Source organism: Coturnix japonica, chromosome 5, assembly GCF_001577835.2.
Source record: "Coturnix japonica isolate 7356 chromosome 5, Coturnix japonica 2.1, whole genome shotgun sequence".
Classification (NCBI taxonomy): Eukaryota; Metazoa; Chordata; class Aves; order Galliformes; family Phasianidae; genus Coturnix; species Coturnix japonica.
In genome coordinates, this window is record NC_029520.1 from 30,618,074 (window position 1) to 30,633,663 (window position 15,590).

At 34.5% G+C, this 15,590-nt stretch overlaps 1 protein-coding gene across 2 annotated transcripts in view; it reads right to left on the minus strand.

Annotated features, from left to right (window-relative positions):
• NUBPL (nucleotide binding protein like) overlaps positions 1 to 15,590 on the minus strand; it is an 88,092-nt gene that overhangs the window by 18,673 nt on the left and 53,829 nt on the right. For both annotated transcript variants that reach the window (XM_015864947.2, XM_015864944.2), the window contains exons 8-10: positions 11,751 to 11,836; positions 7,378 to 7,498; positions 3,850 to 3,932 (exon numbers count right to left, since the gene is read on the minus strand). In XM_015864947.2, coding sequence (XP_015720433.1) covers positions 3,850 to 3,932; positions 7,378 to 7,498; positions 11,751 to 11,836 — 290 coding nt within the window. The remainder of the gene's footprint in view (positions 1 to 3,849; positions 3,933 to 7,377; positions 7,499 to 11,750; positions 11,837 to 15,590) is intronic.

Sequence of the window (15,590 nt, forward strand, 5' to 3'; positions counted from 1 at the left end):
ATGAGGCTGAACTCAGAGTATCTTTTCCTTAATTGATTCCAGATGTTCTCTGTAACAATTTGTGGCATGAAAACACTAAGGAGTTGACTAACCAAATGTACTCATCCCCTGTATTTTCTGCCATGAGAGCTTACCATCTTTTTTAATGGAAGAAGACGAAATGTAAATTTCATTCTACCATGACTACTTCTCTGCAGTCTTAAATACTGCAGAAAATCCTTCCTGAATCTCAGAGGTTTATCATCTCTCTACAGTTCTATTTTTTCTTAATCACTGTATTCCTAAGCCAAGATGAGAGACTACATCTCATATTTATCTCAGTCTCCAGCATATCTTCTAACTGAAACGTCTGTTTCACCAAGACTTTCGAGTTTTTAAACAGTGAACGGTTACACTGGTATAGGAAACATACTTTGAATTCTTTACTTGCTTGCTGACCTTGGTGGCAGTTTGGTACCTGATGGTCACAGACAGCCTGCCTCTTCTGGCAAGGCATGAGCAAATCCACCGTGCTATCAAGGCTGTGAGATACTTGAGGGTTTCAGCCTGGATGAACTCACAAGACAACCACCCTAAACCTCCTCGAGTTTTTTGCTCACAGATGGAAAATCTTTTAGAAACCCATTCTTAAGTTTTTCCCATTGTTCAACAGGCACTTTTTAACAATTAGTTTGGTGGAAGTGTAATTCCAGTGGAAACAATCATGTTTTTATCTCTCACTGTGCATATAGTCCCCGCACTGGTGAATTTCAAAATGCCTCTTTCAAACCCCCATTTTGCTGTTGGTTTTTATCTGCAGTCCTTAGTAGGTTCTCACATTTGAGCATAAGCAATTCTTACCTGGTTTCAGTGATCATTCTTTTGTTTCCCCTATTCTCTGTTTCCCATTTTAACAATGTTCTTCATTTTTATTTTTATTTTTTTAAATAGCTCTGCTGTCCAGAGACTTACACTTCTGGACAAGCAAACAGCAAAGCCATAGCCAGCCAATCTGCCTCCACAACTAAGAGAGGAAGGAATCGTTCCCAAGACTCTCAATTACCTACAGAAAGGCCTGGTAAGTCCTTACTGTTGACTAAAGTAAGAAACGATAAGCTCCTCATAGAGGTTCTTAGATCACTACCAATTGGTGCTGTCTGCAACCTTTCTGTTAGATTAGTCTCTATTATTTAGGCTAATATGCAAGTACAGCAATATTCAATTTTCACAGCACATTTCTACAGCAGATAAAAAAGTTTTGCCAATAAAGTCTGTTTAAAAAAAAAAAAGAGCCATAATTTAAACAACTAAGCTGACAGAAACAATGCAGATAACGTTATACCAAGAGCAAAATGAATTTGCTAATATCCTGCATTTCTCCTTGAGGATATTATCCCTTGGGAACTTGAGCTTTAGCAAAATAGAACTTGTGCCACTAAGCCCTCCCTATCTTTTAGTTATACAGACAACCCTTTTCACAATACAGGAGTCTTACATATCCTGTAGATTCTGATGGAAAAGTTTCAAATCTGAAGCATCTACAATTTTACAAGTAATTTTATTTCTTCTGGAAGAGTTATTTTGGTTGTTACTAGTTTCCTTGCCAGTTTTGTATAAAGGCAGTTTTCTTTCTCTACTAACTGCATGTAGGAGAACTAAGCTTTAAAATAAACAATCTAAACAAGTCTGCTTATGCAATTTAAAATCCTAGTGGAAATTGAGAGCTATGCTTCTACATGTCAGCAAGACAAGATGAACCCAGTGGTATGTAAGCAAAAAAAAAAAAGAAAGAACTAGCTAACATTTTAAAAACACCCTTTATTCTTGACAGAACTTAATAGGTGTTACAACATTCTGGGTTTCTGAGAATTCAGTGATCATCCATATCCCCTACTGTATGACTTAACTAGATAATATTTCAGTTCTGTGAGTCTGTATTTCATTTTTAAGTGTGATCTAACAAAGACAACAAGAGAATTTTGTATACAAAAATCTGTAAATTTAAGGGACGAGTGCAGAGATAATTTCAGCAGCTCAGAGCACATTGTTCTCTATCTGAATAACTATGATTGTTCATGCATGAATAGCCACAATTTTAGTTTATTTGAGAAACACGGTGATGGGTGTCATGCATTAAAGATTAGAATCTGACCTTATAGAACCTCTCCCACCATCAGTTGTGTGCTAAGAATTTCATTTTTCTTTTAAAATGTAAGAGAACAACAATCACTTTCTCTGTCTTTATTATGAGAAACAAATCAGTGATACAGGGAAATTTTTTTTTCATACTGTGGAGATTAGTTATGTCTAAAAAAAAAATAAATCAAACTCATTCTCTGAGGAGAACGATTATCTCACAGACACAATGGCAGAGAAGAATATTAAAAGTTTTCCCCAGAGTCACACATATTTGTCAATCTTTATTCCTCTCCATATTTAACTTAATTGCCACAAATGGTGCTTATAACCCCTCCTTTCATTACCAAGAACAGTCCAAGAAGGAACAGATGGCAACCCTACAGACTCTCTTGTCTTTCTTAATTTTCAGAATGCTATCCTGCACATATGTATGTAAGCTCAGACTCCCGCAGGCTACAGACTCTTGGTTAATACGTATTTCAGAAACTGTGAGTGTTCCATATTGGTATGCTTACCTATTTTGCATCCATTTTGACCTAAGCTATATATCTATTGAAAACCTTACAAATTCTGATCAGACTTGCCAGATAGAAAGTACAGTATTGATTGGAATGATTCCTTTTCACAAGGATCCAGAATCAGGATTATTCTACATTATACCACAATCAATCAGCAGAGGTCTTGTCAAACACAAGTAAAATTATTGCATTCAATTAGATACAGGTATTCTGTAGTGCTGCTGCTCTATTCAATTAAAAAAAAAGTGCTGCAATGTGAGCCACCATTCACCAGTACATTAACAATATTGGATTACACCCCACCACTATTTTAAAAGAATGGGCAAGAAAAGTTATTTCAATCTGTACCTAGCAATCATGAAAGTGATCATAGAAAGAATACGTTATTTGTACTTTGTAACTTTGTACTTTCTACCTTATCTATAACTGATTATAGCATCTATTATCATCAAATACTTTTTTTTTTTTTTAAGGTATCATCTAAGCAGCCTACAATAGTAAGGCTGCATCATTCAATACACTGTGCCTACACAACACGGCAGACAACATCGTGCCCTACAGAGCTTGGCAACTCCAGCAGAGCGGACAAACAATCTCAGTTTCCAAGTGTTAATGAAATTTTATGTGCACAACTGCTTTACCTCAGAGACTTGCATATTTGACTGCCACCATTTCAACAACTCACATTTTCCTTTGGCAATAAAATGTTATGGTAAATGCACAAAAAATCCATTTCCTCTTGTGAGCAAATTCCTCCACTTCCTGCAGAAAACAACCCAGGTACTGACAATACACAGATTTTGCTTCAAACATTTTTTGATAGTATCCTTTGACAGTTTCCAGGCTCCACTACCAAAGGCTCAACTGACAGTTTTAGAGGACCTCCATTAGCTGCATGGTCTCACGTGGCTTGACACTGACCTTCCTCCTCTTAGCATACCAGAACCTGAATCAAATCCTAGCTATACTGAATCAAGCAAAAACACATGTACACAAGCAAAACCCATGACCAGCATTCCAAAAAAATGCAAAACATAAGGGCCAAACTTACACACAACTCTCTTTTACAGGAACTTCATTTTCCTCAGTTATGTTCAGGCACACATTTGTTATCAAATAGCAAAAACAAGAAACTCTCCATCCACTTTTTTTTAGAGGGTGGGAGTGTGATGAGGTGCTTATTGTTAGTTTTAGTGCAGTGCACTAGACTTACGGCATCGCTTTGAGGCTGTGAGATCACAACAGGCTGCCCTGAATCACAGGTCTCCCGTATGTTAACATGTAGTGGAATGTCTCCTGTATTAAAGATACCAAACACGTGTAAGTGAAGACCTGAGATATCTTCAATGTTTCATCAAAATAGCCTTGAAGTAACTTGAAAACAAACTCCAGCTTTCTTGAAGTTCTTTGAATTACTTATTACCAAAACATCAGCATTTCAAGTGAAAATTATCTGCAGAACACTTCCTATATATCCACAGTGTCTAATGCCAAATATATTCTGGCTTTTTCATTCTCTGAATATCACAGACTATCCTTTGTAATAAATGACGACAGGTTGTTTGTTTTTTTCTCTTGATTACACAGAAGAATACAAACTGAGATACAAACTATTTTGAGTACATGAAGTTTGCTTGAGCTTTAGGGCAAATACTCACGCAACTTCTTGTTTAGCCTATCTCCTCATTGTATATTCCTTTCAATGCTTTTTAAAGATCTTAATAGCCGTTCAAGGACTCTGAAGGATACTTTCTGAAATACAGTTTTTCAGCAATAAAGAAAACCTGAAGCTCCCATGATTACTACAGAAATAATTAAGAGGTGAATTGAAAACCAACTTTTAAAATGGAAGATACAGCTGTATTTTACATCTCAGGTTGATGTAGACAGAATACACAATGCTTCATTCAATTATGACTCATCTCAGTGGCTGCAATTATAATCCATACATTTTTAGAAACATTTATTTAGCCTAAACCAAACCAGTGCAGATTAATGAAGTTCAACATAGTTAGAAGAAAAAATATTTAGATAAATGGTATAAAAACTGACAGGATTTGGAAATTACAAAGCTTGTTAAGGAAAAAAAATAAAAAATAAAAAAAATAAATCAAAAGCACATAGGAAATGAAATAAATAGCAGACAAAAGCTGAGGCTCCATGATTACGGAGCAGAATGCTTGAAGAAATTCAGTTGTTTGCTGTTTCTTTTTAATTATTATAACCATCCACTTGCTTTGAATTTAATTGTTGCTTATTTTTTTCAGTCTTGAATGACTCTTTTTAGGTATAATAAGTAAATAAATAAATAACAAGTCTTTTAAAATTTTCTTTAACCCTTGATGCTCTTAGTAACAGAATAAGAGTAACTTCATATATCTCCCTGAACTTAACTCTTACAAATATTCTGTGTAAAGCCTAATCTTCACTTGTTTTTCCCACCAACGTTCTCTGTCAATTTAATAACAAACTCAAAATTACAAAGCAAAACTACTCTGCTACTAAGTGGCAGCTTTTCTCTTCCCAATAGTTTCAAAGATCTGATGGCTCAACAGAAGCACAAGGTCTTGCATGGACAAAAGTGCATGTCAGAAAAGACAAAGCAGCAAGCAAATCCAATATAAAAATGTCAAAAATGTCTTAATCATTTCAGACTGTAAAGAAAGCCTAAGGGCTTGGAAATGTTTATTTTATTGTAGGAAATAAAATAAATAAATGCACCTCAGAGTCACCACAGGCTCTATTAGCAGACAGTTTAATAAGTTTGGAAGTGCTAAAGTCAGCACAGAAGTCATTATCTTAGAAGTATGTAAATGAATGGAATATCTTTCTGGTCATAAGTCTGGTCACTCAACTGTAATAGAAGAAAAAATATCAAAATAGGGGGATTTCAGAGAGAGGGATAGAAATAATCAGCAAAGTCTTTCTTATGGTCTTAAGTACTTTTTCCTACAGGGAAGAATTAAAAGATGAGGGAAAACCTATATGAAATAACAAATGAAACTCAGAAGGTGTACTGGTGACTCAAATGTCTTCTGTCACAAACAAGAATAAGAGAGGTTTTAACAATATTAAAGGCTACATATTTCGGGAAAATAACTGAAAAATACTTCTGTGTTCTGCACATTGTTAGCTTGTAGAACTTGCTGGATAATATCAGGGAAACTCAGATCAACTCATCAGGATTCACAAGAAAACCAGGTCTTTAGCTGAACAAACAGAATAGCAAGATATAAACAAAATTAATTTTAATAGATAGATATAGATAAAATCTCTCAAAGCTTTTGGGTGCAATTCAATAGCATTAGGATAAAACTACCATTTGGGACAGATTAACATATAAGCCGTAAGCAGAAATGTTTATAATACCATATGGCATTATTGTGCAGTGGTCACCCTTGAAGTACAAGCATACTAAACAGATCAAGTACTGTGATTCTAAACTTAGCCCTTGGGGTACTTTTCTTAATCTTAAAATTGCCATCAAAAGGATTGACTAAGGTAAATTTCACTCTGTTTTTCCTCATACACTGCATCTATCCTCTAACAAACTTCCCAATGTACTAGACCTTTCCTTAAACACTATTACAATCGGTTCTGTCCTCTTAGGAAATACCAGAAAATGTTAACAGGGCCAATGGTAGGACATATCATTCATGCCTGTGTATCTAAACGCAGATTTTATTCAACTCCATACGGAACATTTGCATCTATCCACATCACCCAGGGCTGCAGAAATCCCCTTGGGCTCTGATCAGAACTCATTATACATTCAGAAGACTAAAAGATAGACCAAATGTATGTCTTTAATTATGTGCTGCCGTGTTATTTTGTGTCAGACCTTGAAGTTTTTGTGTTGATCTTTCTAAGTGAGCTTCCTGGTTCTTTTAATGAATTAGCTATGGAAAATCATTGAGATAATTATAGTAATACATGAAAACACATCATTAACACATGCAATTATCCCATTTACCAACTTCATTATGCTGTGTTATATTCTATTTTTTTTTTTAACTGATAATAAAGGTTGTGAATATGCCTTTTTAAAACAGCAACGTGTATCTTATAGATCAGTGTATATTTTAAATTTATGCCAGATTATTTAATCATGGACAATTTCTGTTTCAAAGAAATGTATTTTTTCCTTTACAACAACATTTTGCAAGTCAGCATATTCTTTTAATTTCAACACTTAAATATAATCATTACAGTCTGCTTGTTTCCATGTAAGAGTCAAGATATCTTCACATGGACATAAAAATAACTGCTCTAATGAACTGCATTTCAAACTGGCATATTTATTTCACACATATAACAACATACTTCATTTAAATGAAATAAATCTACTTTTATAGGCCCTGACATAGTCCTTAGGTTTATGTTCTACAGGACCACACAGAAGTCTTAACTGTCTGTAAATACTGGTATGTGATACATAATATATTGAATTTCAGGTAATACAGAACATCAGAAGAAAACAATCAGCGTTCTGCATAGTTTATAATTCAAGAGATTTAAGATGCAATTCAAGAATCTGCATCACCAGTCCATATTCCACTAGCAAGAATGATCCTGAGAATGAATCTGAGCATACACTGAAAGTGACATTTGACATCTTAAACTTTAATTATATTGTATTTAAACGATGTCTGAATATACAATAATTTACAATTGTACAGATCTATACTCAGATAAAGCCTTCCTCATACATGTTATTAATAAGATAGTCCTATATCCTTACCTAGAACATCCAATCCAAGAGTTTTTGCTAGATCTCTCACACCATCTGCTCCAAAAATATGCGTCTCATGTTTACATTTGGGACACTGGAAAACACTCATATTCTGAACTAGTCCTAAAACCTGTTAAATGAAAAAGGAAGAACGTTGACACCTGGGATTCAAGCTTCAGTTCTTGTTCATCTTTGACAACTAAGAAGAGATTATCAACACAGAATCAAGAAATCATCATCAGTTACTCAGTTTTACTTTCATTTCTAAATTATTTCTACATTATTATTTTTTTCCCATGATTATACATCTAAAGAATTAACTAACGTACACGTCACAGATGGACGTCTTGCACCAATCTAACTTTCCAACGGATCTCCTTCTCAGACAAGATGTGTTACAGTTCTGACCTTTGAATACCACTTTCCAGCTTTGTAATTTGCAGTTTGGGGATACAAATTTTTACAAATTACAAGAAACAACAATCAAACGTGATTTTCAGGTATTTCCCAACTTTTCCTGAAGGGAAATGTTTTCAAGAAAAACGAATCAGATTCACTATTCTTCTGTAAAGGGGAACAAATTTTAAAGATCGAGTAACAAAATTAATTATGTGAAAGGAAGTGACAAAAACTACTTTTGTCTTGATGTCAGATGTTCATCTAAATCCTTGCAAAACATCTCCTGCAAATTTGCCAAATCAGGCACAAAAATATCCTCTTTCACAATGTAAAATAACGCTCACGATAAAATTGATCTCATTTTACTCTCCTAGTAAACAAGCCTGTTCACTGGGGAAGAACAGTCTCTCAGAAGCGATGACAGCACACAAACACTGTGAATGAGAACTCATTCCTATTTGCTAATCAATGGAAGACTCAGTTTGATGGTTCCATGTTAGAAAATTTCAGTTCAAGACATCTGTGCTACAGATGAATATATATTTTCAAGTTCAGAAAAGTTGTTATATATTTTTGTGTCATTCTGCGCTTTTTAAAATTTCCCTAAGCATTCTGGTTACGTATTTGAAGAAGCTAATAAAGTTAGAGAAATAATGTATCCACTGTGGCAATGAAATTATGATCTTAAAGGCTGTTGATTCAATGCAAGCAACAGCTATTACCTTATTAGCAATAATGTACAACCTTTTGCCTTAAAGCTTTAAGTAAAAGAATATGGAGGTAGCTCTGCAAGCAGATAAATCATGCTATTTACAATTTCTTAGTGAAATTTTCTATGCACCAAAGTTAGAACTAATCAAAGGATGATAATCTGTTTTTGTTTTCTATACCACTGCTACATGTTTCATGTTACTCTCTAACAGTTTTTAAGGCAAGGAACATTTTAAGAAACAGACAGCATATGTGTGTATATATAGATAGATAAATACAAACATATATTCACGCCATCGTCTGCAGCACATGAAAAAAGAGATCTTGACATTTATACTCTAAATGAATGCATCCACCTTCAAATAATTTGTATCTTTAACTTTTTATTCTCCTCAATACAGCTGTACAGTATTTATGATACAGCAAATTCATAAAGTCATTTAGCCTAGTGAGAATAGCTTAGAAATATTACAGCTGTTTGGTTAGATACTAGATGATCAAAGAATTAAAGAAGTCCTTCTGCCCCAGTTAAAGCAAATACTGAGCTACAGCTGTATTTCCAAAGCTAGATTGGCTTGAGAGGTCTTATTCACTGTCCTTTGTTTAAATGAAAACGAAAAAAAAATCTTGCTAAAAGCATGTGACATTTCAACATTGCGATATTGTTTCTACTATCTCAGCCTTATTCCCATCAGTCAAACACCAAATAGCGCATATTTACTACAGTATAGATTGTTCTTCTTGCATACAAATAGATTTTTATAATATTAGTTGCCAATTACAAACACTAAATTCAATACAGAATCTGTGCAAATATACAAACTTTGATCACTGAGGTGTATTTTTAAACACATATCTCTCAGACACTTGGATAAATAAGAGATTTCACTGTTACTCTCAGAGCCTTTAAATCTGTAGAAAATGTAATAGGTCAGTAATGACTCTTATTTCCCTGTTTAAATACTAGTTTTGGAAAAGCCTCCAAGTAGCCCTTACTGTCTGGACAAATTATTCCACAAGCGTGCATGAATCTAGTTCTATTCCTCAATGAACAATTCTGCCTGCATACTTCTCTGAAAACTTGTGAAATGAACATGAAAACAGTAGAACTTGATGCTCTGCAGCACAGAGATAGCTGACAATACCAAAGTTGTAGTTCTAATGCTTCTTAACTTCTTTGGCCAAACTGTTTTATTTTGAACAGTGAAAAGACAACCATCAAGAAATAACAAAGAAATTAAGAAAGTGGCAAATTCTCATTACGAATTATCTGCTCACATATGGCTCCTGAACGCTTACAAATTCCTTTTGCTCAATTAACCTTTTGGTTACATAACATATGGTGCCCAAATCCAAATATATACTACCTTCTCCAGACAAGGAAAAAACTCTGGAGAAACCCACTTTGAATTCATTCAGCATAGGATAAACAACATTAACAATTGTGACTCAGATTCAATTTAGACTTAAAACTAAATGCAAAACATAGGCAGGACCTTCTTTAACACTGATGTAAATGAAACACCTATGCTGATGTGTGTATAAAGTGAGAAAAGAAAAAAAGAGCAAGATGTGAGAACTCCAGTGCATTGCAGTTCAGCATCTGGCGTAACAGCGTTACTGTGGCTTATCATTTGATTAAGACAGATGTAGTCATTCCATTCAGTCCACACAGATCTTAAAATCTTGCCTTTCACACATCAAATCAAGCCAAGCCTACCACAGAATGCATGGTTTTATTGGAAGCCACTCTCTGCAAAGAACACTGAATGAATCTGGCTTCGAAAGAAATCCAGACAATTTCTCATTAGAAGGAAAATTCAGAAAAGTACTAAACTGAATGTAATCTTACATTAAAAAAAAGTCATTCTGCATAATTTTAGTAAATCCAAATACATAGTCAAAATAGAACATCTCATATGCTGTTTTTCTGTTGTATGCTTTTTTTTTTTCTTCTAGTAGTAAACACCAAATGCTACCATACTTCCATTTTGGTACAAAGACACTTAAAGAGCCATTAATAATTTTTAATATTGTTAATTTATTATTTTTTTTTTCCTCGCTATTTTGCAAAATAAAACAAACAAACAAAAAAATGCAGCCTTTTAAAAGAGCTAAAAATGCTACTGATGTCTTTCCCTTTCTTAACAAAAAGTAACCTTCACACAGATAAGCCAGAAAACAATTTTTGAAGTAACGTAAATAGCTTTTTTCTTTACTATTTAAAATAATGAAGCGTTCCAGTTTGTATTTTCTCATCACATGCATATTTCAAATGAAAAATGAGTCTTTGTGAACATGCACTAGAGTAGAACATTCTGTTACTTAGCAACTTGTAGCACTGTCAAGACCTTAAATCAATGTAATCATACTTAAAGAAAAAAAACATTTGAGAATTAATCTAGTTAGTTCATTTTCAATAAATATGTTTTGGTTGTTTATTATCCATCTATTTCAAATTCCTTTATTTGGTTCTTCAGTTTGTGAGCGGTAAGGTGCTGGAACAGGCTGCCCAGAAAGGTTGTGGATTCTCCGTTCCTGGAGGTTTTCAAGACCAGGTCAGAGGGGCCTTGGGCAAGCTGGTCTAATTCTATGATCTTATCACTCAGTTTAAATGTAAAACATTAATTCTAATATTTACTCCATTTCAATCCACATGAATATTGGGTATAATTCTGAACTTTGCATTTCCCAAACAAGCAAGCTACCACATATGCTCTAAGCCTAATGAAAAGAAAAAAAAAAAAAAAGGTGAAAATGATGGACTTCTTCCTTCAGTGACAGTCACGGAGCCTTTCAAATGGCAAAGTGACAATTAGGTATGCAGCTAACTTCATCAAAACTTACACTTCCTTCTTAAATTGCAGAGATATATGATTTCCTTTCATCTAACAATTCTTGAGCAGAAGAGATCAGATCACATAATGAGGATTTAGAAAGACAATATATTTGGAATGTAGAAATTACTTTATAAATCACTCTATTTAGCTGTTTAGCATTCTGATCCATTCCAGGTGATTAAACAAATTGATTGAAAATAAATTAAATACTATTATTACTTGATGCTGAGAAATTCTTTTCCTTCTGCTGAAAAAAGCCTCTGGCACAGATAAAAGGCACATTCTAATCCTTTTTTTAAAACAAGGATTTTTGACATTCAAGTGATCCAAGTGGGTTGTTCATCTATCACAAACAGAGATTATTATTTTTTTTTAATTTTGGAATTATTATTATTTTATTAATCTACTGGTATTTTTAATGTAGATGCTTACAGGTACGTGGACTTTTCTAAACATTTCAGTTCCTTTGCGCGCATCCAACAAAGCCACATCTTGTGGAGTAGAGATGATTACAGCTCCTGAGAAAAGGAAGTACAAAATATCATTAGTTTAAATTATGATTCATAACTGTTAAATATTTTGAATGCTTACTAGTTGTTTTTTTGGTGGTTTTTTTGTTTGTTTGTTTTTGTTCTTTTGGCTGGTTGGTTGTTATTTTTTGTTGTTTTTTTTTCAATTTAAGAAAGAAAATTATCCTGTTTCTTCTAATGCAGTGACCAAAGCTGCATGAGATATGATGCAGAGCAATAAAAATAACTAAGACATTTTCACCCTTTATTTTTCTATGTAGAAACCACTTACGTTTTCCAAATGAGAAAACTGATCTGGCTGCCATATGACCATGAACAGATGATAGAACGGACGTGAGTAGCTTTTCAGAGCCACAACACCATAGATGCATGGGACTCTGCAGTGGGAGCCCTAGCATCTTGAGAGTCCTCCTAGTTCGCAAAGCACTGGGATAGGAAACCCTGTCTCCTGGATGGCCCCATGCAATCCATGTGCTGACTGACGGCATCTCTTCTGTGTGACAGTCAGCCATTTCCAAACACTGCCTGACAGCACATGTGAATGTTTTTGACCAGTGTGCTTAACCTCTAGTTTACAAAAGGAAAATACAATCTGGTGTTTCAGGCCTATCTCCGCCTTATGTAATATTAGACTTAAGTCCAAAAACTGAACAGCGTATGTAACACATTAAGCAAACAATTTCCTATTGTTCTCTAAAACTCTGGAATGCAAATAATTTGCTGTTTTTCCTAAGCTGACCTGCTTTCAGTGACACAGCAAAGAATAACCTGGAATCCTTTCAGCTACATCCACACTTAAGCTGGTCCTTTCAATGAAGCGTACTGTTACATTTCACCACCAACACTGAAATACAGAGTTAATTCCACAAAATGAATGCACCCTAACTTAAATGTAGTCTACAAACTGGTAGCTTAGACTCACTGGCCTTGAGTCTTTTAAATGATTTTTTTTTTTTTTGTTAAAAAATAATTGTAAAATGAAGATCTTTCAATACTTAAACAAAAAGCTTATCTTAGCTGTCTTCTCAAACGAAACCAGGAAACTAGAATTTTCTGCTGAATGTGTATACATGCAGGTTAGCTGTCCCACACAACAGGCTTTTGCTTACCTTTTTGTAGACAAAAACGTTCAGCATTCCATGCAGCAGTCAACACGCAGTCAGCAAAACTTAATTCCCTATTTTCTGGTCCAATATTTTTTAACAACTCAAATGATTGGCATGAAGTACAGAGGTTATGAACAAGGAAAACATCCACTATAACCACAGGCAGTTTATGTGAAAGGTGTTCTTTATTAACAAATTCTCTTGCTGGAGCACCTCACCCAAAGGGGGAAACTAACAAGATGAAATGATCCACTGGCATTTCACAGACTTCAGGCTGTCATGAATACCAACACACTGTACAAAAAAGAACTGACTTCAGAGACACTTGAGTTAAAACTAGGATTGTAGACAGCCTGCAAGTTTTTTCCATAGAATGAAAGTCTACATGTCTAAGAATCTGCTTGTGCTGACACTGCATAGGTCCCTCTTCTATTTTCCTTTTCACTCTGAAATAGATTATGGATATATATATATATATATATATTAAAACAACAACAACAAAAAACCTTTTACATTTTTTAAGTTTACCTTTGTTACTCCAGTTTGTGAGAATAAACAAACCTGAAATCATCTCCTGTTGACATAGAGGATAGAACAGCTTTGAAAAGGAGGCAACATCACAGTGCTTCCTTTGATAACCAGAGGTTATCAAAGTAGAAAGCCTCACTGAGAATACCTGCACAGTGGCTTAATAAAGCAGAGAACAGCATTCACTAATCAGACTGGTAATGTTACTCAAGAATCTGACACTTTCATAAGCAGTTTAAAGAAGGTAATTTTAAATTACTGTAATTTCATTAGGATTTGTCCTCTGGTTCTAAAGCACTTTCCCGAGGCTCCAACTACTTAACAGAATCATCACTAAGTGATTTACTTCACAATAGCAGAGAAGATAAAGGACATCTCCCAATTTAAATTTCATGAAATAAACTGGAAATTAAAGGTGGTCTCAAGGAAGTGCTACTCACCAATTTTAATCATAACAAAATTAACTTTCACAGTAAGTTACTCATTTCATTTACTTCTTTTTTTATTAGAGGTAATCCTGACTCAGTTTTGAACATGCTAATTTGGGAAAGTGGAAGTACACTTCAGTTCTTCAGTAGCTTCTACCTTAGACTCCATTCAAATGCAATTTAGTAAGCATTAAATTTTTAAAATAAGCTGTAAACATGATACAAGTTTAAAACGTTTATATTACAGCCACCAGAAATTTACTGACTTGCAGAATTTGATGAGCCTTTTGAACTGTTTATGAAATACCTGTTTGTTGAGTGATTACTTCTTTGCAATCAACTGAAACTCAGTCAAAAAAACCCTAAAGGACTGCAAGGGACTTCAAAGGTCTCCACTCCACTCCTAATATTGATATCTAAATCCATGGAAAACCCATCGAAAACTCATAAAGAGTAACTGCTGATTAGGGAGAAGATCTAGAAATTTCATGCTCAGAAATCTATTTTTTCACATACAGACTAAAACAGCACAACCAGCTTATACTGACTTACACCAACACGCTTTAAACATACTTTCTCTGTCTTTGGTAAAACTGCTAGACCAGCAAACTCAACCTGAAGTACAAGAATTCAAAAACTTAGCAGCATTATTTCCTCTACCAGCAATAGAATATGGCAAGGAGACTTTCCCTGGTGCTCCCCTTCACTGAATAAGTTTGCATGTTTAATTTGGAAAGCAAATCAAATGTTTCTGTTCTACATGTTTAATAGGAATATCAGACAGCAAAGAGTTATTTTGATCAATAAAGTAATGAAATATGACTGAATTCACACACACAGTAGGTCTCTTGAAGCAATACGTGAAATGTTTACACAAGATTAACTGAATGAGGCAAATGAAGGCTGACAAATTGAACAGAGAGGTTGCAGAAACTATAATGTTATCACATTTCACATTAAAAACATACTACAAATTCTATGTCAGCAGCTGCATGCAGAATAATTTCTATGCCTTGAGCATACTAAGGATATCTACCTTAAACACATTTAGGTTTAACTGGCATATCTACTTATTCATGCATTTCATTTATTTTCCTAACTCCATCGTATTTCAGCTGGCAAAAAGCTGATGCACTTTGCATTAATAAAAACTATGCTAACTCTATTTTGAATACTTAGCATGCATAATAGAGAGACAGAATGAACAGTGGTCTGTAACACCAATGCTTGCCTTTTTCCTTAAACCCCAGGTGCTTAATCCCAGTAAAAGAAATATGCGCTCATACATCACTGGTACTCGCCTTACTGGTGGGCTGGTGCTTAGGAAATTAAAAATGCTGACAAAGCTTTAAAGTTCTGCATACATTAAATATCACCTCTATTCAGCAATTCATGATTTGCATTAGACACCTTGGGTTACAAGGCATAAGGTAGTATCTCATCAATCCTTTGATATAGTCTATTAGAACCTAATTAAACCACGTGGGCTTTCTTTCAAGCAAGCAGAAAAAAATCTTACAATGAGAAGAACGACTCTCAAATAGATTCCTTGTGTTGTTTTTCTTCCCGCTCCAGCATTTACAAAGGCAGAATTCATAACCAGGCTATGACTCCCCCCACCAACATTAGATTATGCCTAGATGATATCACCCTGATTCTTATTAGCTTAGTAAAGAACAT